Source organism: Manis pentadactyla, chromosome 8 (genome assembly GCF_030020395.1).
Source record: "Manis pentadactyla isolate mManPen7 chromosome 8, mManPen7.hap1, whole genome shotgun sequence".
In the NCBI taxonomy this organism is placed as follows: Eukaryota; Metazoa; Chordata; class Mammalia; order Pholidota; family Manidae; genus Manis; species Manis pentadactyla.
In genome coordinates this window covers 90,171,066-90,198,441 of record NC_080026.1, presented here as the reverse complement: position 1 = coordinate 90,198,441, position 27,376 = coordinate 90,171,066, and the positions used below count along the sequence as shown (strand labels likewise).

The following is a 27,376-nucleotide window of genomic DNA, read 5'->3' as shown; positions in this document are numbered from 1 at the left end:
AAAAGGCCAAGGACATGGAAATCACATTAAATTGATACTCCTCTATGACTAGTTTGCTATTCTAACCCAAATTTGTGGCAAAAAATTTTTATTTTTGTTTGGTAAGACTAATAAAAAGATCAAATCATCATGTTAAAAATATAGTAAACCTTCACAGAAAAAGAAAGTTCTGACAATATCTTGCATTCTTCATTTCCAACTTGGGCCCAGAATAGCTCCCACAAAGAAGGGTGGGGAGAAGAAAGGTGCCGGCTGTGAGGCGGTGACCAAAGGGTATACCATTAGCATGCATAATTCCCATGGGGTGGGCTTCAAGATGTGTGCTCCGTGGGTACGCAGATCCAGAAATTTTCCATGAAGGGAATGGGCACTCCAGATGTATACATTGACACTGGGCACAACAAAGCCATCTGGGCCAAAGAAGAAGGAATGTCCCATCCTGTATCTGTTATGGTTGTCCAGACAATATAATGAGGATAAAGATTCACTAAACAAACTGTATACATTGATAACCTATGTACCAAATAGGAACCACTTTACAAAATCTGTCACCACTTTCAAATATCTTTACAGTGCAAATGAGAACTGACCAATAATGTCAAGTAAAGCTATAAAACTACCAAAAAGGAAAAAAAGAAAGCAAAAGAAAATCATATGAGAAGCCAAAAGAACACAAGAGAATGCTTTTTGATCATCAAATGTTGGGAGAATTATCTGATAATTAAATATTCTGATTGTCTAATAATCATCTAATACTTATGAAAAGTCAAAGAAATAGGACTTCTTTTATAATTTATGACATAAATTTGCACAATCTTTCTGGTGGACAATTTCTATTAAAAGTTTTACCCTTTGACCTAAGAATTCTATTTTTGGAATTTATCCATAATGGGAATGATACACAAACATACTGAGTTCTAAGGACATTCACAGAAACAATTCTAAAGCATTGTTTGCTATTACAATGTCATATAGCACATTATGGGGACAATCTAAATGTCCAATAGGATTGTTTTAATAAATGATGATACATCCAGGTAATATTTTTCTCAGATGGAAAGATGTTCACAATATAAAGTAGAAAAATAGATTACAAAATAGAATTATGTTATTACAAGTTATAAATATGTGCATGTATGTAAATGTACACATCAAAACGTTTGAAATATTTAAGTAGTTCTTACTAGAGGGTGAGTATGTGTATTTAATTTTTTGGACTGTATTTTCTAATTTTTCTACACTGAAAATTTCTTTGGTACTTTACAAAAAATAGATTTTTTAAATTAAAAAATAACTCAGATTGAAATTTGAAATCATTGATAAAAATCTAGAACTTAGTACTAAATTTGCTTATCAGGAGATTTCATCTCTGAAATGTATTGTTTCTATGAACTTGAACTTTTATATTTTTATTATGTTTAGTCATGACAAATTAACCTAAATTCTAAAAAAGAAAATCATGATTTGAAGTTTTCTTATAAAAAATGAAGTTTTATTTTATTTTTTTATAAGAATTCTATAGAGAGGTAAAGCTTCTCTCCATTTTAGGATTAGAGAAAACAAATAATAAGTCAAATATCTTGCCTAGTGCTATGTAGATAGTTTTTCCTTTCAGTGTCTTAACTAGGAATACACAAGGAATAGCAAAAAAAATACTCATGATCCACTTATACTTTACTGTTTTGCTGCTAACAATATAACCTCACAGTAGGAAGAACTTGAAAAGATTTCAAACTGACCTTTTACTCACAAGTTTGTTTTTCAGCTAATGATTATAATGATAAAATTATATCAGTAATAGCACTCTGATTTCGTTGAATTTTCACCATTGCTACAATTTGAGATTGCTACTAATGATAGGAAATATATATATGTATATAGCTTTATGTAAATTCCTTTTATATTTTAGTTTCTACTTTCTTTTCAGGTATGACAGCAGTTATCTGTACTTACCCTCTTGACATGGTTAGAGTACGCCTAGCATTCCAGGTGAAAGGGGAACACACTTACACAGGAATTATTCATGCATTCAGAACAATTTATGCAAAGGTATTTCACATTTACTTTTCTTGTCTATAATGTGTCCTTTTATATTTAGGAAAATATTTTGAATGCTATCTAAATAATTATTCTTTTATTTGTTATTATTGACATTAATAGTAATTGTAATGAAAACACATCTTTGTTTCAGGGTGTGTCCCAGAATAAATTTTCCATTGTAATATATGCTCTTATTTTTTGATGTTTTATCATAATGAGCACAATGTAATCTCACTTCTAATTTGTCTTCACTTAAAAGGAAGGCGGTTTCCTTGGATTTTACAGAGGCCTGATGCCTACTATATTAGGAATGGCTCCATATGCAGGTATTTTCAAATTTGGCAGAAAGTTTTTATTTTCTTCTAGAAATTATTTTTAAAGTTTAGCATTTTATATTTAAGCCCTAATCCATCTGGAATTACTTTTTCCTCTGTATGAATAACCATCTGACCATTTATTCTATAGTCCTTCCTTTTCCCAGTGATCTGCAGTGCTGCTTCTTAAAACAATAGGGTACAATTTTATAAGTCTTTGTATTTAGTAGGACAAGTCCTTTTACCTTATGCTTCTTTTTTTCAGCAATGTAAGGACTATAGATATTTCGCTATTTTGCAAACATTTAGAATCCATTTTTGATGTTGCACAAAAATCCTTGTTGGGATTTTGAATGAAATTTCATACATTTCTTGGACATTTTTGTTAGATATATTCATAGGTACCTTATAAGCTCTTGTGTCCATTAGAAAATTGCCTTTAGCTTATTGCTTAATTTAATTTTTTTATGTGATCTTATAGCTAGTCATTATCCTACTTGTCCGTATAATAGCTGGCCACCATGTTACTTGTAGATGCTTTGAGTTTCCTGTGTGGGCCATGACATCCTGTGCAAATAATATCATTTTTCTTAACTTCCATTCTCATCCTTATGTCCTTATTCATCTATGTTTTTCTTATCTTACTGTAATAGCTAAGGACTTACAATGCAGTGCAGTAGTGAAGAGAAGTGATGTTACTGGGCATTTTGGCTCATCAATGATTTTAAAGGGACTGTTTCTAATATTTCTTCATCTATCATAATGTTTACTATAGTATATGTCATTTATCAGGTTGAAGAAGTTTTGCTAAGAATTTTTATCTGAATTGGTGTAGAATTTTATCAGATACCCTCTTCTGCATTTACTGAGATGATTATGTCTTAGTTTTGAAAACCCACATAAACTTACTTTGTGGTGGTGTTGCTGGAGCAATAGCACAGACAATATCGTAAGTTTCTTCATCAACTTAATTCAAATCGCAGTGGAGTTATATAGTTTTCTCTTTTAATCTGTTAACATAATGACTGACATTAATAAATGTTTTACTGTCACCCCAAATTGGTTATGACGTAGTGATACTTCTATATCCTGTTGGATTCAATTTGATAATTGTTAGAATTTTTACACCTGTATTCATAAGCAAGATAAGCTTTAATTTTCTTTTCTTCTGATATCTTTTTGTGGTTTGGGTATCAAGGTTATATAGATGTCACAGAATGAGTTGAAGAGTATTTATTTTCCATCCTCAGGAAGAATCTATATAAGATAAGAATTATCTGTTTCTTGCAAGTTTTCATTGTGGGAGGATTTTTAAATACTGGTTTAATTTCTTAAGTGGTAGGTTTTCTAGGTCCATGTGAGCCATTTTTGGTAATTCATACCTTTCTTTACATATTGAACTTGACTGTTTTGGGTTCGTTTTCAACTTTTTTGGTGAAAGACTTTCCTTATTTCTTCATATTTTTTTACATCTTCCCTATCTCTAGTCATGCCCCCTTTTTCATTTTTGTCTGTTTTATCAGTCACCAGATTTTGCAAAGAAACAATTTTGGCTTTCTTCCTCTTCTTTGGTTTACCTTTATTTTCCATTACATTGATTTTTGTTTATATCTTAATTATCTCCATTCTCTAAATCTATTCTTCAGTTGGATTCTTTCCTCATTAATTTTCAACCTTTGGATTTTTTTCCCCCGAAATGTAAGCATTTTTTTCCTAATAATGCTTTAGCTCCATCCCATTAGTTATTTTATTTATTTGTTTTTATTTAAAATTTGGAAATTTTCAAACACATTCAAAAGTAGACAATAGTGTACTAAACCACCTTTCTCCCATTACCTAGCTTCAACAGTGGCCAACTCATTAGTTTTGTCTCACCTAATTATTCCCTCTATCCTGATCCCAAATTGTTTTTAAAAAAAATCCACTTTATTTCATGCACAATATTTCAGTATTCAGCTCTCTGTGCTTTTTTTTTTAAGCATAAATCACATACCATCATAAAACTTTTTAAAAGTCTTAATGTCATCTAGTATATTGTACTGTTCAAACCTTGCCCCTTCTTATCTCATAATTATTTTTTGGAGAAATCCAAATTAATATTTGCCTTGTGTATCTTTTTTGTTGTTGTTGTTATTTTATTTTATTTTTATTGAAGGGTAGTTGACAACAGTATTACATTACATTAGTTTCAGGTGTACAACACAGTGATTCAACATTTATATACATGATAATTCTAGGTACCAGCTATCACCATACCAAGTTGTAAAAATATTTTGACTATATTCCTTATGCTATACATTACATCCCGGTTACTTATTTATTTTACAATTGGAAGTGTGTTCATATATATATATATATATTTTGTGTGTGTGTGTGTGTGTGAGGGCATCTCTCATATTTATTGATCAAATAGTTGTTAACAACAATAAATTTCTGTATAGGGGGGTCAATACTCAATGCACAATCATTAATCCACCCCAAGCCTAATTTTCGTCAGTCTCCAATCTTCTGATGCATAACGAACAAATTCTTACATGGAGTACAAATTCTTACATAGTGAATAAGTTACATGGTGAACAGTGCAAGGGCAGTCATCACAGAAGCTTTCGGTTTTGTTCATGCATTATGAACTATAAACAGTCAGTTCAAATATGAATATTCATTTGATTTTTAAACTTGATTTATATGTGGATACCACATTTCTCTATTATTATTATTTTTAATAAAATGCTGAAGTGGTAGGTAGATACGAGATAAAGGTAGAAAACAGAGTTTGGTGTTGTAAGAGAGCAAATGTAGATGATCGGGTGTGTGCCTGTAGACTATGTGTTAATCCGAGCTAGACGAGGGCAATAAACATCCATGTATGCAGAAGATTTCTCTCAGAACATGAGGGGGGTTGTGTATCTTTTTTTCATCCTTTTATTTTCTACCTTTTCATGTCTTTATGTTTTAAGTATTTCTTCTGTAATCATCATCTTGCTGGATATTTAAAAAAATCAAGTCTGTACAATGTTTTAATTGCTAATTAGTCCACTTACTAATTTATTGTGTTGATTGATATATTAGACTTGTTTCTATACCTTGCTATTTGGTTTCTACTTGTAACTTTTCTTTTTAGTTATTTTTATCCTTGCTTGCCTATTTTTTTGAATCCTTACTGTTTTATAAATATATACATTTATTTTCCTCCTCCTGTGCTCTTTGGCCTTTAATTATGAGTTCATTTCTTGATCTTAATCTCTGAGTTTCCGACCCAGTGATTCCATCATCTGTAGTCCCAATGGCAGGATCCATCTTTATGGCTTTACTGCTAATGGCATCAGTATGCAGAGTTATTCTACTTCACTCATGGGCCCACAACTTCCAAGTGGGCCCCAGCTTATATTTTTGGGAGGTGCTGGTGCTGGGAATTCTTCTCATCCTTTTCGCAAGCCCAGCAATAGATACAGTTGGTTTACAGTATCAAAGTCCCGCAGAATACCTATATTGTCATTATGCTGAAAGCAGAACTCTTTAATTTTTTGGCTGTATTTTCTTCTCTTTCTAGTTTTCTTAATTCTGTGTTTGGTTTTCAGTTTTTGCATAGTTATACAATTTTATTTTTACATAGTTATACAATTGTATAAGTTTTACATAGTTATACAATTGTATAATTTTATTTCTTAATTTTTCCCATTTCCCGAATACTTTTCACATTTTTGAATATCCTCCACAAATATCATTTTTATTAATTTGTCATATTTCACTGAAAACTATTCCATATCATTTAGGCATTTCTAATTTTTTTTAAATTTAATTTGCTATGAATTTCCTTGTGAGCTTCTTCTGTTTTTTAGATTAGGTCCTTAGATTTACCAAATATTAAAGTGTATGAATATTCTAAAATTATATATCATCATTTCAAAATACTATAAGATTATAAGAGTTTTGTATAAAGAATAAATGCATATATTGAGGTATTATCCTAGGCTGAATTTTAGTTAGTACTTATTCTTAAGCATGAAATATTTTAAATATGTTTTTAAAATTTAGTAGCAAGGTACTTAAGTAATGCTTAGTTGATAGGAATGCTTGAATTCTATTCTTGATTTCCTTAATGAATGACTCTAATGGGTCTATTATAAAATCATGTGAATGTTCAGCAAGCACCAGATGCATATTATCAATAACTTAATTCAATATTCATTAGAGCCATATGTCTTGTGAGCTAATAACGTTTCTATGGTTACAACTCTTCCTTAAAGACAAAATTAAACACTTAGTTAAAATAAGAATGCTTTGTCACTTTTGAACTTTTTGCATCTATCTTACATATCACCGTCATTGTTATTATAAATACAGGTTGTCGTATTTACTTATAATTATTAATCATGAATTTAATTTTAATTCATTTAATTTTTATTCATGTGAAACCTTGAAACACTCTTAATTCTATTACAATATAAGGTGGCATTATGTTCAACTTCTGCCTTTATTCAGTGAAGTGAACTATAAGTGTGTGAAAACTAGTACTATAATTTTTTATGGATGGTAATTTTGTTGTGTTTAGGTTATTTATAAACAGTAATTAAATCTTTTTACTTTAGATTAAGCCAAACTAAACAGTAATTAAATTTTTTTATCTTAGATTAAGCCAAACATCAGAAATCAGGAAATGTATAGTTCCTTGAGTTAATTGGTTATTATGTCAGAATAGTGTCTTTTTGCAGCTCATGTTCTGTGAAGCACTGTGGTGAATTCACGTTTTGTTTTTCAGGTGTTTCATTTTTTACTTTTGGTACCTTAAAGAGTGTTGGGCTTTCCTATGCTCCTACCCTTCTTGGAAGACCTTCATCAGACAATCCTAATGTCTTAGTTTTGAAAACCCACATAAACTTACTTTGTGGTGGTGTCGCTGGAGCAATAGCACAGACAATATCGTAAGTTTCTTCATCAACTTAATTCAAATCGCAGTTACCCAACCCTGACTTCCAGCATTGTTTAATTATTTTATTTTTTCTAATAGATTATTAAAACATAGGATCCCTTGCAAAATATAAGTATTAATTTAATAAATTTTTTTCCAGATGTGCTGCACTTTTAGGCATATCATAAATAACTATGTGCCAAATTGACAACTAAGTTTGAACCCACTAGTTTCCTACAGGTTCATTTAAAAGAAAGAAAGCTAAAAACACTGAGTATAGTCTTCATCCATATTTTTCGTTCATTACCCTATCTGAAGTTTCTGCAGTTTGAGCCATTTACTTGTGTCTGTGTGTATGTATGTGTGCATGTGTGTGTGCATGCTCATGCGTGTAAGGAAGCACAACTTCTCTTGCACTAAATCTTGAAGGCCTCCTTTGTGTCATCTAGTGTACTAGGCATTGGGACATTCACTAAAGGAAAAACAGAGCTATTACCTTAAGAAGTCTATATTCTAATTAAGTCAGCAACAATACAGTAGAGTTATATAGTAATATACATTATAGTGGGAACATAGATACTTGTATTACTATATTGTAATTGGAAAAGTGGCTTCAAGAGTGACTGAATAGAGATAAAAAAAGGCTAGAAATACTAAGAAACAGGAACTTCATAGGAACAGGAAGAAAAGCTTTCTGTCACTGAAGAGTATCCTGAAAAAAAGGAAGACAGCAGGAAGTAGTCATGTCACAGAGACTCAGAAAAGAGTGTCTAGTAGGAAGAGAAAAGTCTAAGTAAGATAAGTTCAGAAAAGTAAGGTGTTCATTGGGTTTTACAATTAAGGATTACCTTTGTGAAAGCAGATTTAGTGTGTTTGTATGGGGGAGCAGATCATACTAGGTTGAAGGTAAAGAAGAAAAGGTGTGTCGTTTATGTTTAGATACCTGGCTGCGGAACCTTGTTCATTTGCAGAGACATGATCACTTCTAGTTATTTTGATTCTCTTCTTGGTTTTACTGCTCCTTTATTTTATTACTCATTTCCAAGTTACAGCCTTAAAATCTGTTTTATCTTTCCCACTTCTTTCCTTAAACTATATTCTAGACGCATTGACTCTTAACAGACCCGCTGGCTTCTTCTCAGTTCTTTTACCCCTCCTTCGAATTGTTCTACCCCCTTGTTTTTTGGGTTTTTTTCATATCATTAATCTACAATTACACGAGGAACATTATGTTTACTAGGCTCCCCCTTCACCAAGTCTCCCCCACAACCCCATTAGAGTCACTGTCCATCAGCGTAGTAAGATGCTGTAGAGTCACTACTTGTCTTCTCTGTGTTGCACAGCCCTCCCCATGCCCCCCCCAACATTATACATACTAATCATACTACCTCCTTTCTTTCCCACCGCCCTCCCCACCTTATCCATCCCTACCCATCCATCCTTCCCAGTCCCTTCCCCTTTGGTAACTGTTAGTCAATTCTTGGGTTCTGTGATACAGCTGCTGTTTTGTTCCTTCAGTTTTTACTCTGTTCTTATACTCCACAGATGAGTGAAGTCATTTGGTACTTGTTTTTCTCCACCTGGCTTATTTCACTGAGCATAATACCCTCTAGCTCCATCGATGTTGTTGCAAATGGTAGGATCTGTTTTCTTCTTATGCCTGAATAATATTCCATGTGTATATGTACCACATCTTCTTTATCCATTCATCTACTGATGGGCTCTTAGGTTACTTCCAATCTTGGCTATTGTAAATAGTGCTGCGATAAACATAGGGGTGCATCTGTCTTTTTCAAATTGGGCTGCTGTGTTCTTAGGGTAAATTCCTAGAAGTGGAATTCCTGGGTCAAATGGTATTTCTATTTTGAGCTTTTTGAGGAACCTCCATACTGCTTTCCACAATGGTTGAACTAGTTTACATTCCCACCAGTAGTGTAGGAGAATTCCCCTTTCTCCACAATCTCGCCAACATTTGTTGTGGTTTGTCTTTTGGATGGTGGTGATCCTTACTGGTGTAAGGTGATGCCTCATTGTGGTTTTAATTTGCATTTCTCTGATGACTAGGATGTGGAGCATCTTTTCATGTGTATGTTGGCCATCTGAATTTCTTCTTTGGAGAAGTGTCTGTTCATCTCCTCTGCCCATTTTTTAATTGGATTATTTGCTTTTTGTTTGTTGAGGTGTGTGAGCTCTTTATATATTTTGGATGTCAACCCTTTATCGGATCTGTCATTTATGAATATATTCTCCTATACTGTAGGATGCCTTTTTGCTCTATTGGTGGAGTCCTTTGCTTTACAGAAGCTTTTCAGCCTGATATAGTCCCACTTGTTCATTTTTGCTTTTGTTTCCCTTGCCTGGGGAGATATGTTCATGAAGAAGTCGCTCATGTTTATGTCCAAGAGATTTTTGCCTATGTTTTTTTCTAAGAGTTTTATGGTTTCATGACTTACATTCAGATCTTTGATCCATTTCAAATTTACTTCTGTGTGTGGGGTTAGACAATAATCCAGTTTCATTCTTACGTGTAGCTGTCCAGTTTTGCCAACACCACCTGTTGAGGAGGCTATCATTTCCCCATTGTATGTCTATGGCTCCTTTATTGTATATTAATTGACCATATATGCTTGGGTTAATATCTGGACTCTCTTCTGTTCCACTGGTCTGTGGCTCTGTTGTTTTGCCAGTACCAAATTGTCTTGATTACTGTGGCTTTGTAGTAGAACTTTAAGTTGGGAAGCGAGATTCCCCCCGCCAAGCTTTATTCTTCCTTCTCAAGATTGCTTTGGGTATTCGGGGTCTTTTGTGGTTCCATATGAATTTTAGAACTATTTGTTCCAGTTTGTTGAAGAATGCTGTTGGTATTTTGATAGGGATTGCATTGAATCTGTAGATTGCTTTAGGCAGAATGTCCATTTTGACAACATTAATTCTTCCTAGCCAAGAGCATGGGATGAGTTTCCATTTGTTAGTGTCCTCTATAATTTCTCTTAAGAGTGTTTTGTAGTTTTCAGGGTATAGGTCTTTCACTTTCTTGGTTAGGTTTATTCCTAGGTATTTTATTCTTTTTGATGCAATTGTGAATGGAATTGTTTTCCTGATTTCTCTTTCTGCTAGTTCATCATTAGTGTATAGGAAAGCAGCAGATTTCTGTGTATTAATTTTGTAACCTGCAACTTTGCTGAATTCCAATATTAGTTCTAGTAGTTTTGGAGTGGAGTCCTTAGGGTTTTTTATGTACAATATCATGTAATCTGCAAATAGTGACAGTTTGACTTCTTTTTACCAATCTGGAAGCCTTGTATTTCTTTGTTTTGTCTGATTGCCGTGGCTAGGACCTCCGGTACTATGTTGAATAGAAGTGGGGGAGTGGGGATCCCTGTCTTGTTCCCGTTCTTAGAGGAAAAGCTTTCAGGTTCTCGCTGTTCAGTATGATGTTGGCTGTGGGTTTGTCATATATGGCCTTGGTTATATTGAGGTACTTGCCCTCTATACCGATTTTGTCGAAAGCTTTTATCATGAATGGATGTTGAATTTTGTTGAATGCTTTTTCAGTATCTATGGAGATGATCATGTGGTTTTTGTCCTTCTTTTTGATGATGTTGATGGATTTTCGAATATTGTACCATCCTTGCATCCCTGTGATGAATCCCACTTGGTCATGGTGTATGATCCTCTTGATGTATTTTTGAATTTGGTTTTCTAATATTTTGTTGAGTATTTTTGCATCTATGTTCATCAGGGACATTGGTCTGTAATTTTCTTTTTTGGTGGGGTCTTTGCCTTGTTTTTGTATTAGAGTGATGCTGGCTTCCTAGAATGAGTTTGGAAGTATTCCCTCCTCTTCTATTTTTTGGAAAACTTTAAGGAGAGTGGGTATTATGTCTTCTCTGTATGTCTGATAAAATTCCGAGGTAAATCCATCTGGCCCGGGGGTTTTGTTCTTGGGTAGTGTTTTGATTACTGATTCAATTTCGTTGCTGGTAATTGGTCTGTTTAGATTTTCTGTTTTTTCCTTGGTCAGCCTTGGAAGGTTGTATTTTTCTACGAAGTAGTCCATTTCTTCTAGGTTATCCAGCTTGTTAGCATATAGATTCTCATAGTATTCTCTAATGATTCTTTGTATTTCTGTGGGGTCCTTCATGATTTTTCCTTTCTCTTTTCTGATTCTGTTGATGTATGTAGATTCTCTTTTTCTCTTAATAAGTCTGGCTAGAGGCTTATCTATTTTGTTTATTTTCTCAAAGAACCAGCTCTTGGTTTCATTGATTTATTCTATTGCTTTATTCTTCTCAATTTTATTTATTTCTTCTCTGTTCTTTATTATGTCCCTCCTTCTGCTGACCTTGGGCCTCATTTGTTCTTCTTTTTCCAATTTCAATAAGTGTGACTTTAGACTATTCATTCGGGATTGTTCTTCCTTCTTTAAATAGGCCTGGATTGCTATATACTTTCCTCTTAGAACTGCCTTCACTGTGTCCCACAGAAGTTGGGGCTTTGTGCTGTTGTCATTTGTCTCCATATATTGATTGGTTGATCTCTATTTTATTTTGGTCATTGATCCATTGATTATTTGGAGCATGTTCTTAAGTCTCCATGTGTTTGTGAGTCTTTTTGTTTTCTTTGTACAATTTATTTCTAGTTTTATGCCTTTGTGCTCTGAGAAGTTGGTTGGTAGAATTTCAATGTTTTTGAATTTACTGAGGCTCCTTTTGTGGCCTAGTATGTGGTCTCTTCTGGCGAATGTTCCATGTGCTTGAGAAGATGTGTATCCTGCTACTTTTGGGTGTAGGGTCCTGTAGATGTCTGTTAAGTCCATCTGTTCTAGTGTGTTGTTGTTCAGTGCCTCTGTGTCCTTACTTATTTTCTGTCTGGTGAATCTGTCCTTTGGAGTGAGTGGTGTGTTGAAGTCTCCTAGAACAAATGCATTGCATTCTATTTCCTCCTTTAATTCTCTTAGTATTTGTTTCACATATGTTGGTGCTCCTGTATTGGGTGCATATATATTTATAATGTTATATCCTCTTGTTGGACTGAGCCCTTTATCATTATGTAATGTCCTCCTTTATCTCTTGTTACTTTCTTTGTTTTGAAGTCTATTTTATCGGATACTAGTCCTGCAACACCTGCTTTTTTTTCCCTATTGTTTGCATGAAATATCTTTTTCCATCCCTTGACTTTTAGTCTGTGTATGTCTTTGGGTTTGAGGTGAGTCTCTTGTAGGCAGCATATAGATGGGTCTTGCTTTTTTATCCATACTATTACTCTGTGTCTTTTGATTGGTGCATTCAGTCCATTTACATTTTGGGTGATTATTGAAAGATATGTACTTATTGCCATTGCAGACTTTAGATTCATAGTTAACCAAGGCTCAAAGGTTGCTTCTTTACTATCTAACTTAACTTGCTTATTAAGCTATTATAAACACAGTCTGATGATTCCCTTCTTATTCCTCCTCGCCCATTCTTTATATGTTACGTGTTTTATTTTGTGTTCTTTTGTGTTTACTTTGACTGCTTTTGTGGATAGTTGTTTTTATTTTTTGCCTTTAGTTAGTATGTGGTTGGTCTGCTTTCTTTGCTGTGATTTTATTTTCTCTCGTTACATCTATTTAGCCTTATTAGTGCTTCCATCTAGAGCAGTCCCTCTGAAATACCCTGTAGAGGTGGTTGTGGGAGGAAAATTCCCTCAATATTTGCTTGTCTGGGAATTGTTTAATCTCTCCTTCATATTTAAATGATAATCGTGCTGTACAATATCCTTGGTTCAAGGCCCTTCTGTTTCATTGCATTAAATATATCATGCCCTTCTTTTCTGGCCTGTAAGGTTTCTGTTGAGAAGTCTGGTGATAGCCTGATGGGTTTTCCTTTGTAGGTGACCTTTTTTCTCTTTCTGGCTGCCTTTCATACTCTGTCCTTGTCCTTGATCTTTGCCATTTTAATTATTATGTGTCTTGTTGTTGTCCTCCTTGGGTCCCTTGTGTTGGGAGATCTGTGGACTTCCATAGTCTGAGAGACTATTTCCTCCCCCAGTTTGGGCATGTTTTCAGCAATTGATTCTTCAAAGATACTTTCTGTCTCTTTTTCTCTCTCTTCTTCTTCTGGTACCCCTATGATGTGAATATTGTTCTTTTTGGATTGGTCACACAGTTCTCTTAATATTCTTTCATTCCTGGAGATCCTTTTATCTCTCTCTGTGTCAGCTTCTCTGTATTCCTGTTCTCTGATTTCTGTTCCATTAATGGCCTCTTGCACCTCGTCCAGTCTGCTCTTAAGTCCTTCCAGAGATTATTTTATTTGTGTATTCTCCCTCCTAACCTGATCCTTTAGCTCTTGCATATTTCTCTGCAGGTCCATCAGTATTGTTATGACCTTTATTTTGAATTCTTTTTCAGGAAGATTGGTTAAATCTATCTCCCCAGGCTTCCTCTCGGGGGTATTCTGGGTAATTCTGGACTGGATCAAATGCTTGTGCCTTTTCATGGTGATAGAGGTAGTCGTAGGCATCTACTCCCTTGGTTTTTTAACAGAGATTTCTCTTGGTGATTATCCTCCCCAGGCTTCCCATTTCATGTATCTTGCTTATTCATATCTTCCTCTTTCTCCTATATGTGCTGATTTTTTTTTTTTAGGTTTTAAAAAAATTATTATTAAGGTTTCTTTGATACACACTCTTATGAAGGTTTGTATGTGCTGATTTTTAAAGGCTCAGCTGGACTTTAGTCCTAGCTTTGTTCCATAAATATCTAACATAGTTCATTTATATGGTTTCATTGGTCACCTTTGTGCAGATAATCAGTCCTGTTTAAATTTCCATTGCGGACTCTCCATTACTTCTTTAGCAAGCTCTTAGATGTTTCTACTTGGACTTCTGCCATCAATGCAAACTCTAATTCAGATACTGCTTTCTTTTTTTTTTTTTTAATTTTATTTTGGTATCATTAATTTACAGTTACATGAGCAACGTTATGATTACTAGACTCCCCCTGTCATCAAGTCCCCACCACGTACTGTCCATCAGCATAGTAAGATGCTGTAGAATCACTATTTGTCTCCTCTGTGTTGTACAGCCCTCCCTGTGCCCCCCACCCCCTACATTATGTCTGCTAATCATAATTCCCCTAGATATTACTTTCTTGTCTTTCTCTTAATGACAATCCTCAGCTCCCAACTTTCATAATTGTTATTGATAACCATTAATTTTCTGATACCTTGAAATCATTTGTCACATTGTACATAACCAAATAGTCACTATGTCTTACCATTTCCTACTTCAGGACATTGCCTATATTGCTTTTGTCTGTCTTTCTCATTGTTATTTCCCTAGCTCTTATCCTTGTACTTTGACCTCTTACATGCTCTCCTTTCTGCTAAGGAAGTCCATCTTCCCTTTTCCTGCTTGTATACTGAATGAGTTCAGGTTGAGGTTTTGGTCCCTTTATCCCCATAAAGTTTTCTTCCCTCTCTCCCCCTACCATTAAAAAACAATTCCTGGAGATGCTATTGAGTTGCATTTGGCACTTCAGCTGTTGCTAATGTTATTTCTTAGGCTGTTTGGTTGGTACATGCTTTTTTTTTTAATTATAACTATTTCATAGCAAATTTAAATGTATATAAAAGTACATATTTGTTTATGTCATTTATTGCTTATATGTATAGTAGGTACCATGGAGGACTTTGAATAGGAAAGTAGAAAGCAGCTTTGTGACATTGGAGAATGTCTCTTATGACTCAATTTTCTTATCTTAGTGTTGGGATAACAGTACGTACTTCATTCCGTTTTTGGAAAGATGGAATGAAATTATGTTTATTGTTTAGCACAGGACCTAACGTAAGTAGTCAAATGAGTAAAATGAAAACAGTTTTTAAAATAATTTTTAAAATAATGTTTTAATTAAAAAAAAGTGGGGTCCCACTCCTGAAGAGATTCCTTTCTTTTAAAGGTATCAGTGATATACAATCACATGAGCAACATTGTAGTTACTTCATTCCCCCCATTATCAAGTCCCCATCACATACCCCATAACAGTCACTGTCCATCAGTGTAGTAAGATGCTATAGAGTCACTACTTGTCTTCTCTGTGCTGCACTGCCTTCCCTGTGCCTCCACCGCCATGTTATATGTGCTAATCTTAATGCCCCTTACTCCCCTTATCCCTCCCTCCTCACTCACCCTCCCTAGTTCCTTTCCCTTTGGTAACTGTTAGTCCATTCTTGGGTCTGTAAGTCTGCTGCTGTTTTTTTCCTTCAGTTTTGCTTTGTTATACTCCACAGATGAGTGAAATCATTTGATACTTATCTTTCTCTGCCTGGCTTATTTCACTGAGCATAATACTCTCCAGCTCCATCCATGTTGTTCCAAATGGTAGGATTTGTTTTCTTTTTATGGCTGAATAATATTCCATTGTGTATATGTACCACATCTTCTTAATCCATTCATCTACTGATGGACACTTAGGTTCCTTCCAATTCTTGGCTATTGTAAATAGTGCTGCGATAAACATAGGGGTGCATATGTCTCTTTCAAACTGGGCTCCTGCATTCTTAGGGTAAATTCCTAGAAGTGGAATTCCTGGGTCAATTGGTATTTCTATTTTGAGCTTTTTGAGGAACCTCCACACTGCTTTCCACAATGTTTGAACTAATTTACATTCCCACCAGCAGTGTAGGAGGGTTCCCCTTTCTCCACAACCTCGCCAACATTTGTTGTTGTTTGTCTTTTGGATGGTGGCCATCCTAAGTGGTGTGAGGTGATATCTCATTGTGGTTTTAATTTGCATTTCTCTGATGACTAGTTATGTGGAGCATCTTTTCATGTGCTTGTTGGCCATCTGAATATCTTCTTTGAGGAAGTGTCTGCTCAGATCCTCTCAAGAGATTACTTTTGATATTTCATTTCAGGCAATTTTTAAAATGTAGAACTTTCTCTGGTCTCTACATGCAATTCTCTGTATTGTTAATTTTAGCCTTTGGGGAAATTTTATTGGTCTACTATATACAGGGGAACTTGCTGAATAGTCATAAGGTAGTGATTCTCAACTGGGTGATTTTGCCTCCAGTAGACATATTTATTTCTGGAGACATTTTTGGCTGCCACAGCTGGGGGTGTGCTACTGGCTTCTAGTATGTAGGGGGCAGGGGTGCACTAAAACATCCTACTGTGCACAGGAATTAATAAACCAAGAATTTAATCAACCCAAAATGTCAATAGTGCCAAAATTGGGAAACTGTGTCTTAGGGTTATAACAATGAAAAGTACCCAGTTTGTTTCTTCAGGAAGTGGTATTTAATCTGGTTTGAGGAATGAATAGAACTTGGTATTGTGATGATGGGAGAGAAGAAATCATCTCTCCTGAAGGAACCACATAAGCAAAGGCAAGGAGATCTCTGTATTGGTATTTAATTTTTATTCATGTATTTATATCCTGACTCCCCAGAGGAGGCAAAACATCAGAGAATAGAAACACACTATTTCCTAGCATATATAGGGCTTTATATTCAATAGTTGTTGAGTGGAAAACTAAAAATCATTTTTAAGTTCTGCTTTTTTTTTCTTTCAGCTACCCATTTGATGTAACTCGTCGACGAATGCAATTAGGGACTGTTCTTCCAGAATTTGAAAAGTGCCTGTAAGTTCTCCATTTGTCATTGTTCTTTTTCTTTAAGAAATGTTAAGTTTAAAATAAGTAGGGAGAGAGGACTGTGGTCTCACCAGTAAGTCTGGATCCTCCATTTTATCTATCATAGTTTACTTTGGTAATACTATAAGGTCTTAATCAAGTTCTAATCCTGCTATTAAAAATTTCACTTTAAATTCTCAATCGTAATATAAGTTGGTCATGGGGATAGTAGTACAGTACAGCATGGTGAATATAGCCAATGATTCTGTACCATCTTTGTTTGTTGACAGATAGTAACTGCACTAGATGGGGTGAGGATTTAATAATATGGGTAACTGTTGGACCACCACGTTGTATACTTGAAACCAATTAAGATTTTATGTCAGTGATACTTCAATAAAAAAAAAATTCACTTTAGAGCAGCTCTGTTATATAGAAATATAATGTAAGCACTTAGGTAACTTAAAATATTCTGGTAGCCACATTTCTATAAAGTACAAAAAGAAACAGATGAAATTGTTATAAAATATTTTTATGTAGCCTAATATATCAAAAGTATCATCACTTCAACATTTCAATATTTCCATCCTTTTTATTTTTTAACACAAAGCATTTGAAATCCAGGGTTTATTTTATAGTCACAAAACATCTCAGTTTGGACTTGGCACATTTCAAGTGCTCAGTAGCTATATGTGGCTAGTGGCTACCATTATTGTACAGCACAGCTCTAGAGTTTTTTATAATCTGTGGAGATTTAGAACCATTCTGTTTGACTGGTGATGTTTCCCTCATGGGAAGAGGAGAATGTTCAGGACCTTGAATGGCCTTTATTCACACAAAAGATTTTTTGGCGATTTCAGTCTAGATTGCCTATTAAGGGAAAGTCTAGGCTCAAAATGTTGGTTTGAAAGTAAAGGACAGTGTTTGAAACAAGAAAGTCTTTATTGCCGAAATCTGATAGCCCTCCAAGCTTTAGTTCTATAAGCATGTGCTTGTTATAGTACAGAGCTTGAGCTGAAGTGAAAGCTTGAAGGACATCCTTTAAAATGACTACATCAATATTTCAAACATTATTATGAAATAGTGTTGCCAGTAAATGTCACAGACACAATACAAACAAATTATATTGTTCTTCACAAGCCCTGTAATTCTGTGCATGATGTTTGTCCTTACTTGGAATGAATTGCTCTTTTATTGTGAATTTTCAACTTGTTCTAACACATGCCTTCCGAAGCTATTCAAGATGGCATTTTAGCTTCTTTTAAAAATGCTGTTATGGATCCTGAAATTGCTCTTTATGAGTGGATATAAAGATGTCATCATTTAACCTTTGTCTTTCAGTACCATGTGGGAGACTATGAAGTACGTCTATGGACAACATGGAATTCGGAAAGGATTATATCGTGGTTTATCTCTTAACTACATTCGCTGCATTCCCTCTCAAGCAGTGGCATTTACAACATATGAACTTATGAAGCAGTTTTTTCACCTCAACTAAAAAAAATTGTGATTTATTTTCCTTCATAAACCTTCCGAGGGAAAAATAAAATATTACTTTGATTTTGGGGGAGCATTACTTGAAGGGGCTATTTGTCCTATCACAGGAAACACTGGTATTTTAGTACTTGATTTTTTTATTCTTAAGAAATCAAAAGTGCTTACTATGCTTTTTGATGCAAAAAGTTATACCTTAGAACACTGAAAAAAATCCCTAAGCTGATGCTGGGTAATCATTTAGATTATCTGAAACCATTTTTTTTTAAATATGTTCCTTGGAAGTAGAACTGATTTAAAATGGGATTCAAGATGTTACCATTAGCTTTATCATGCTGTTCCAAGCTTTTAATTGTAATTATGGTTTTCAAAGACTCTAACATTAGTTATTATTGTAATGAACAGGCTTGGTTGTATTACAGCAGAATGATGAAAACTGAATTTTTTAATTACATAAAACATAGCTTAGAGGCCTGTATGAAGATGATTCTTATTATCTCTCTTCTCTTAATTCTGCTTCACTGGATAATAGGACAAACCTTTTCATTTCATTTTTTTAAATAAAATAAATGTTGTATTTGAAAATTAGCCTTGTAGATACTCAACAATAAGTAAAGAATTTTCAGGTTTGCTTAAATGTTATCACTTGGTTCTATGACTGATTAAATTAAATGTGTTTTTAAAAGTCATTGTATTTCCCAAAGTCAGTAATAAGAAGTACTGAATATCTTTGTTTTCAAAACAGATTAGCATTATAGATTTGCTTTTGTTAGGTGATTTGGTATATGCTAGAAAAATGTATCTACATGGATTGTAAAATATCCATTAATATAGATGTGAATGTCAAATATTTCTAAGGTATTGTGTCATGATACATCAACTAGTTCTTCCATATAAAATAATTCTAGTGCATATAAACTTAAATAGAAATGTAAAACATGATTTGAATTGCTGTCTTTCATACTAAAATGGTTTAAAATGTAAGAATTCCATTTATTATGTTAAGGGTACTCTTTATATTTGATTATAAGCATGACAGAATGGGAGAGGAATAATTTTAGTTGGCCTCAGAAACATAGATTTCTAGTGACATGATTTTTTTGGGGGGGCCAATGCAAACATTTAATTGCTTTAACTTTATAATATATTTTTTTAAGTTGAGGCATAGTTATTGACATTTAATATTATATTTTAGTTTCATGTGTACAGTGTAATGATTCCATATTTATATACACTGCAAAATGTTCACCACAATAAGTCTAGTTAACATCTGAGTTGCTATGATATTGCAGATATTAGAAAACTAAGTTAAAAGTGTTATTTCTGTTTCAATTTTTACTTTTTTGCACAAAAAATTTTTTGTCATACCTTGGTAAAAATTAGATGAACTGGTTTCATTTTCAAAGTCTTTATTCTAAAATAAGTATGTATCTTTGTATGATTTATAAGTGTATCCACAGGTAGAAATACATGTGTTCATAAAACTGTTTTGTATATTATCATTTCTGGCCTACACTGTAGCTAAATATTGTTATCGAATCTCAAGATAATTTAAATGTATAAAATAAGTATCTCAGTTATGGTATCATTAAAAGAGAATTGTGAGTATTTTTTTAAATAAAAATTTGTATTCTATGTCTGTTATAGAATACACAGGGTATTAAAAATTTATTCATATATGGACAATTATTCCTCTTTTAATTATTTACATTAATAGTTAATAATTATTTACATTAATATGCTAATAGTTAAATAACTCTTAGAAGAAAATCTAGGTAAAAGTCTCTTGAACCTAAGCATGAGTAATTTTTTTCTGGATATGTCTCCCCAGGCACGGGAAACAAAAGCAAAATAAACAAACAAGTGGGACTACATCAAACTAAGAAGCTTTTGTACAGCAAAATAAACCATCAACAAAACAAAAAGGCAGCCTGTTGTGTGGGGGAATATATTTGTAAATGATTTATCTGATAAGGGGCTAACATCCAAAATATATAAAAATCTCTTATGACTCAACAGTGAAAAAAGAAATAACTCAATTAAAATATAGGCAGAGGACCTGAACAGACATTTTTCCAAAGAAGAAATACAGATGGCCAACAGGCACATGAAAAATTGCTCCACATCACTAATCAGGGAAATGCAAATCAAAATCACAGTGAGATACCACCTCACTCCAGTCAGAATGGTCACATGCAAAAGACAAGAAATAACAAGTGTTGGTGAGGATGTGGAGAAAAGGGAAACCTCCTACCATGTTGGGAATGTAAATCAGTGCAGCCACTATGGAAAGCAGTATGGAGGTTCCTCAAAAAACTGAAAATATAAATGCCATGACCCAGTAATTCCACTTTAGGAATTTACCTGAAGAAAATGAAATCTCTGATTTGAAAAGATATATACACCCCTCTGTTTATTGCTGCATTATTTAAACAGCCAAGATACACAACCAAAGTGTCTGTCAACAGATGAATGGATAAAGAAGATGTGGTACATATATATATAATGTAATGTTATTCATCCATAAAAAGAAAAATCCTGCCATTTCCAACAACATGGATGGACTTAAAGGGTATTATGCTCAGTGAAATAAGCCAGGCAGAGAAAGACAGATACCATACTATTTTACATACATGTGGAATCTAAAGACAAAACAAATTAACAAAATAGCAGTAGACTCATAGACACTGAAAAGTAACTGGTGGTTGCCATGGGGGAGGGGTTAAGGTAGGACGATGAAATAGGTGAAGGGATTAAAAAAGGATAAAATCTCTATCATAATATAAATTAGACATGGGGCTGAAAGTACAGCATAGACAATATAGTGAATAGTTCTATAACATTTTTCTATGTTGACAGTTTCTACACTAGTTGAATGAGGATTTAATTATATAGATAACAAATCACTATATCGTATACTTGAAACCAATATAATATTGTATATCAACTATACAAAAAAAAAGAAAGTTTTATTTATATTCTGACAATTCTCTTTTAACTACATTATTAAAGCAATTGTTATAGTAAACATAAGCAGTCAGAACAGAAGAATATTTTAAATAATGACTTTATATCTGATTTACTTCAGATTAGTAGCCTAAGTGCATCTTGCTGGGTTATCATCCATTGAAGATTGACAGTTTGTTTCTGTTTTGATCTCTGCTGTCACTCTTTTCCTGCCTGTCAGCGGGTATATCCCTCTGCATATAGAATGGGACAGTGGTCTAGTCTAAGGATTGAAAAGTGAGGTACCACTCCCAGCTGTCAATGATTGCCTCTGTGGAGGTGGAAAGGTTAGTGGACAGCTTACCCTATTCTCCCCCAGGGTACTCAACATCCATTTATTCAGCAACATTATGTACCAGGCATTATAAAAAACTGGGGGAGCTTGCCTTGGGAGGTCGTTAGCTGTATTTACAATATAATTTGCATGTGCAATAACATCTAACACTGGATATTTCCCTAATAGAGTATGTACCATAGTTTATGGCAACTGCCTGTTTACCTATGCCCCTTACTCTGCCCCCCATAGGTTCTTTTAAGGGCAGAGCCATGTTCTCATCCCCTATAAGAAGCACAGTCTGTGTCACCATAATAGCTGCTCAGTAATGTTTACTGATGAGAAGAATGAAGGCTAAGTCCCTGTTTTTGGAGACATGTTCTAGTACAGAGAAATGAGGCACACATAATGCATGGAAAGAGCAACTTAGAAAGAAAATCATTTGGCTTGTTTCACAGAAGTGTCTTGTTGCTAATTTGAGCCAAGATGAATGGCAAATAATAAAACCTATATTATATGAGTAATGCATTGCCTTGCAGAGTTGGGCCAATGATATCTGACACACTTATGCAGCAATATACACTTTACACAGTTTTTCACATCTATTCTTTGAATACCAGATACTGTGTGAGACACTGGAAATCAATGATAAATAATGTCATTTATATTTTGAGGACTTACATGTTCCATGCTTTGTTTTAAGCACTTTTGATGTGGGAGGTCAAGCAACTTGCCCAACTTCACACAGTAAGTGGTAGATCTAGGATTCAAATTCAGCTACTCTAAACTTACAGCATAGTATGCTAGCCGTGATGCTATACTTCAGTAGAGTAGTATCCTGTTCAGATTAAACTCTAACAGGTCAATATGTCAAATAAAAATGATTACCGTTTGTAGAAAGTGCTTATTACAGAAGTAAATAGATTACAGGATAGAGAATAATTGTGGGCTATACAGGGAGCTAGTTTAGAATGACCAAGAATGTGTACTCTACTTCAAGCTGGCACATGGAGGTTAAAAATGAAACAACCATGCAGAGTTGTGGGAGAAGAACGGCCCGTGTGAAACAGGAAAAAGCTTGGGTTGACATAAGAATTGTCATAAGGCCAGTGTGAATGAAGCATTGCAAATAAAGAAGGAGCAACAAATGGAGTTGGAGAAGGAGATAAGGACCAGATCATGTAGGACTCTGTAGGACACGGTAATGGTTTGGTCTTTTGTTCTAAACTCAATGGGAAGCCCTGGAAGATTTTCAGCAGGAGAATAAAATTGTCTGATTCTGTTTTTACAGAAGTAATTCTGCTTTATCAGCAGTGGTTTGCAGTTAAAACGTATAACAACAAAATAAAAGACAGAAAATAACAAACCCAAAGATGGATTCTTTGAAAAGATCAACAAAATTGGTTATTTGCTAGCTAGACTGATAACTAAAATAAAAAGAACATAAGTTACCAATATCAAGAATGAAAAACAGGATATCACTATAGAGCCTATGGATATTAAAAAGATGATAAGAGATTTCTTAATAACTCTTTGTCAAGAAATTTAACAATTTAGATGAAATGAACAGATGCCTTGAAAATCACAGTCAAAACTGACATAGAAGCAACAAAATTTGCATAGCCAATTAAAGAAGTAGAACTTAATTTTAAAACTCCTTCCACAAAGAAACTCCAGGCTCTGACAGTTAAGTGTTTGACATCTAAGAAAGAATCTTGTACAAACTTTCAGAAATAGAAGACAGACAGCACTTCCCAACTCATTTTATGATGCTAGCATAACTTTGATACCTAAACCTGACAAAGTTATAATTAAAATTTGTACCAGAATTCTTCAAGAACAAAGATGGAAAAAATCTTAACTACATATTAGTAAATCAAATCCACCAGTACATAAAAACTTTATTATATCATGACCAAGTTGGGTTTGTCAAAGGATTGGCAAAAACTGCTTAACAATCAAAAGTCAACAGTGTAATTTCTAGTAATAACAGCATAAAGGAGAAAAACCACATGATACTTCATAGAAGCAGAGCAAGCACTTGGCAAAATTCAGCATTGATTCATTATAAAAATGAATCACAGAAATGCAACTGGCAGGGAGGGACTCAAGATAGCGGTGTGAGTAGGGTGGTGGAAATCTGAATGGACCAATTACGAGCAATGAAATTGAACCGGTAATCAAAAAACTACCTAAGAACAAAACCCCTGAACCAGATGGCTGCACCGCTGAATTTTATCAAACATTTCGTGGAGAGCTAATACCCATTCTCTTTAACGTTTTCCAAAGAGTAGAAGAAGAGGAAATACTTCCAAACTCATTCTATGAGGCCAGCATCACTCTAATACCAAAACCAGGCAAAGACACCACAAAAAAAGAAAATTACAGACCAATATCTCTGATGAACATAGATGCAAAAATACTCAATAAAACATTACTAAACAGAAGTAAAAATACATAAAAAAGACAATCCATCGTTTAAAACCTATACATGCTTAAATTAATCTACAAGAAGATATGTCAAAGAAATAATCAATCTTCCCATGTTTTCTTCTGTCTGCTACCTCTATAGCTTTTCTTCTTCCTTCCTAATTACAACCCTTAAATAGAATTCGTGCCTCATATCGAATTTACCGAGTATCATAATTCCTCCAAGTGCTAAAGATACCTCAAGACAAATGCTGGGCATAGAAGCCACAGGGCATAAATATGCAAAGAAGTAAAAAGCTAACCTTTTCGAACAATAAGGCTTCTCTCTCACTTACCAACTTTACATTTCCCTGTATGGCCCCGGAAGATGACTGGTTAGCCAGAGACGGGTAAGATTCCTCAAGGGAGGAACAACCTAAGACAGGCACAGTCGCAGGGGGGCCATCAGGTGAGAAATTGGGGATCAACAGAGGTGAGACTTAGAACCTCACCCCCCCCCCCCATTCTGAGAGAAATCTTCTGCATACGTGGATGTTTTATTGCCCTTGTCTAGCTTGGATTAACACATAGTCTACAGGCACACACCTGATCATCTACATTTGCTCTCTTACAACACTAAACTAAGTTTTCTACCTTTATCTTACATCTACCTACCACTTCAGCATTTTATTTAAAAAATAATAATAATAATAAAGGGAGAAATGTGGAATCCACATATAAATCAAGTATAAAAATCAAACAAATATTCATATTTGACCTGATTGTTTATGGTTCATAATGCGTGATCAAAACCGAAAGTTTCTGTGATGACTGCCCTTGTACTGTTCACCATGTAAGAACTTATTCACTATGTAAGAACTTGTTCATTATACTTTAGAAGATTGGAGACTGTTGAGAATTAGGCTTGGGGTTGATTAATGATTGTGCATTGAGTCCCCTATACAGAATTTTATTGTTGTTAACAACCATTTGATCAATAAATATAAGATATGCCCTCTCAAAAAAAAAAAAAAGACAATCCATCATGATAAAGTAGGATTTACTCCAGGGATACAAGGATGGTACAACATTCAAAAATCCATCTACATCATCCACCACATCAACAAAAGGAAGGACAAAAACCACATGATCATCGCCATAGATGCTGAAAAAGCATTTGACAAAATTCAACATACATTCATGATAAAAACTCTCAAAAAAAATGGGTACAGAGGGCATGTACCTCAACATAATAAAGGCCATACATGACAAACCCACAGCCAACATCATACTTACCAGCAAGAACCTGAAAGCTTTTCCTCTAAGATCAGGAACAAGACAGGGATCCCCACTCTCCCCACTTCTATTCAACATAGTACTGGAGGTCCTAGCCACAGCTATCAGACAAAACAAAGAAATACAAGGAATCCAGATTCCTAAAAAAGAAGTCAAACTGTCACTATTTGCAGATTACATGATATTGTACATAAAAAACCCTAAAAAATCCATTCCAAAACTACTAGAACTAATATCTGAATTCAGCAAAGTTGCAGGATACAAAATTAATACACAGAAATATGTTACTTTCCTATACACTGACTGACAATGAACTAGCAGAAAGAGAAATCAGGAAAATAATTCCATTCACAATTGCATCAAAAAGAATAAAATACCTAGGAATAAACCTAACCAAGGATGTGAAATACCTATACCTGAAAACTACAAAACACTCTTAAGAGAAATTAAAGAGGACACTAACAAATGGAAACTCATCCCATGCTCTTGGCTAGGAAGAATTAATATAGTCAAAATGGCCATCCTGCCCAAAGCAATCTACAGATTCAATGCAATCCCTATCAAATTACCAACAGCATTCTTCAACAAACTGGAACAAATAGTTCAAAAATTCATATGGAACCACCAAGGACCCCGAATAGCCAAAGCAATCCTGAGAAGGAAGAATGAAGTGGGGGAGATCTCGCTGCCCAACTTAAAGCTCTACTACAAAGCCACAGTAATCAATACAATTTGGTAGTGGCAAAAGAACAGAGCCACAGACCAGTGGAACAGAATAGAGACTTCATACATTAACCCAACCATATATGGTTAATTAATATATGATAAAGGAACCATGGACATACAATGGGGAAATGACAGCCTCTTCAACAGTTGGTGTTGGCAAAACAAAACAGCTACATGTAAGAGAATGAAACTGGATCACTGTCTAACCCCATACACAAAAGCAAATTTGAAATGGATCAAAGACCTGAATGTAAGTCATGAAACCATAAAACTCTTAGAAAAAAACATAGGCAAAAATCTCTTGGACATAAACACGAGTGACTTCTTCATGAACATATCTCCCCAGGCAAGGGAAACAAAAGCAAAAATGAACAAATGGGACTATATCAAGCTGAAAAGTTTCTGTTCAGCAAAGGATATCATCAACAGAACAAAAAAGCATCCTAAAGTATGAGAGAAAATATTCATAAATGACAGATCTGATAAAGGGTTGACATCCAAAATATATAAAGAGCTATGGCACCTCAACAAACAAAAAGCAAATAATCCAATTAAAAAATGGGCAGAAGAGCTGAACAGACAGTTGTCCAAAGAAGAAATTCAGATGGCCAACAAGCACATGAAAAGATGCTCCACATCACTAGTCATCAGAGAAATGCAAATTAAAACCACAGTGAGATATCACCTCACATCAGTAAGGATTGCCACCATCCAAAAGACAAACAACAACAAATGTTGGTGAGGTTGTGGAGAAAGGGGAACCCTCCTACACTGCTGGTGAGAATGTAAATTAGTTCAACCATTGTGGAAAGCAATATGGAGGTTCCTCAAAAAGCTCAAAATAGAAATACCATTTGACCCAGGAATTCCACTTCTAGGAATTTACCCTAAGAACACAGCAGCCCAGTTTGAAAAAGACATATGCACCTCTATGTTTATTGCAGCACTATTTATAATAGCCAAGAAATGGAAGCAACCTAAGTGTCCATCAGTAGATGAATGGATAAAGAAGATGTGGTACATATACACAATGGAGTATTCAGCCATAAGAAGAAAACAAATCCCACAATTTGTAACAATATGGATGGAGCCAGAGGGTATTATGTTCAATAAAATAAGCCAGGCGGAGAAAGACAAGTACCAAATAATTTCACTCATATGTGGAGTATAAGAACAAAGAGGAAAAACTGAAGGAACAAAACAGCAGCAGAATCACAGAACCCGAGAATGGACTTACAGTTACCAAAGGGAAAGGGACTGGGAAAGATGGGTGGGAAGGGAGGGATAAG

General features: G+C 34.5%; 1 protein-coding gene across 4 annotated transcripts in view; it reads left to right on the top strand.

The window, feature by feature from the left end:
• Positions 1-19,984, top strand: part of SLC25A16 (solute carrier family 25 member 16) — a 47,992-nt gene extending 28,008 nt beyond the window's left edge. For all 4 annotated transcript variants that reach the window (XM_036923980.2, XM_036923978.2, XM_036923981.2 and 1 more), the window contains 5 exons: positions 1,928-2,049; positions 2,300-2,366; positions 7,114-7,276; positions 16,823-16,891; positions 18,224-19,984. In XM_036923980.2, the coding sequence (XP_036779875.1) occupies positions 1,928-2,049; positions 2,300-2,366; positions 7,114-7,276; positions 16,823-16,891; positions 18,224-18,380 (578 nt within the window). In that variant the 3' untranslated portion in view covers positions 18,381-19,984. The remainder of the gene's footprint in view (positions 1-1,927; positions 2,050-2,299; positions 2,367-7,113; positions 7,277-16,822; positions 16,892-18,223) is intronic.
• Positions 19,985-27,376: the final 7,392 nt, after the last annotated feature.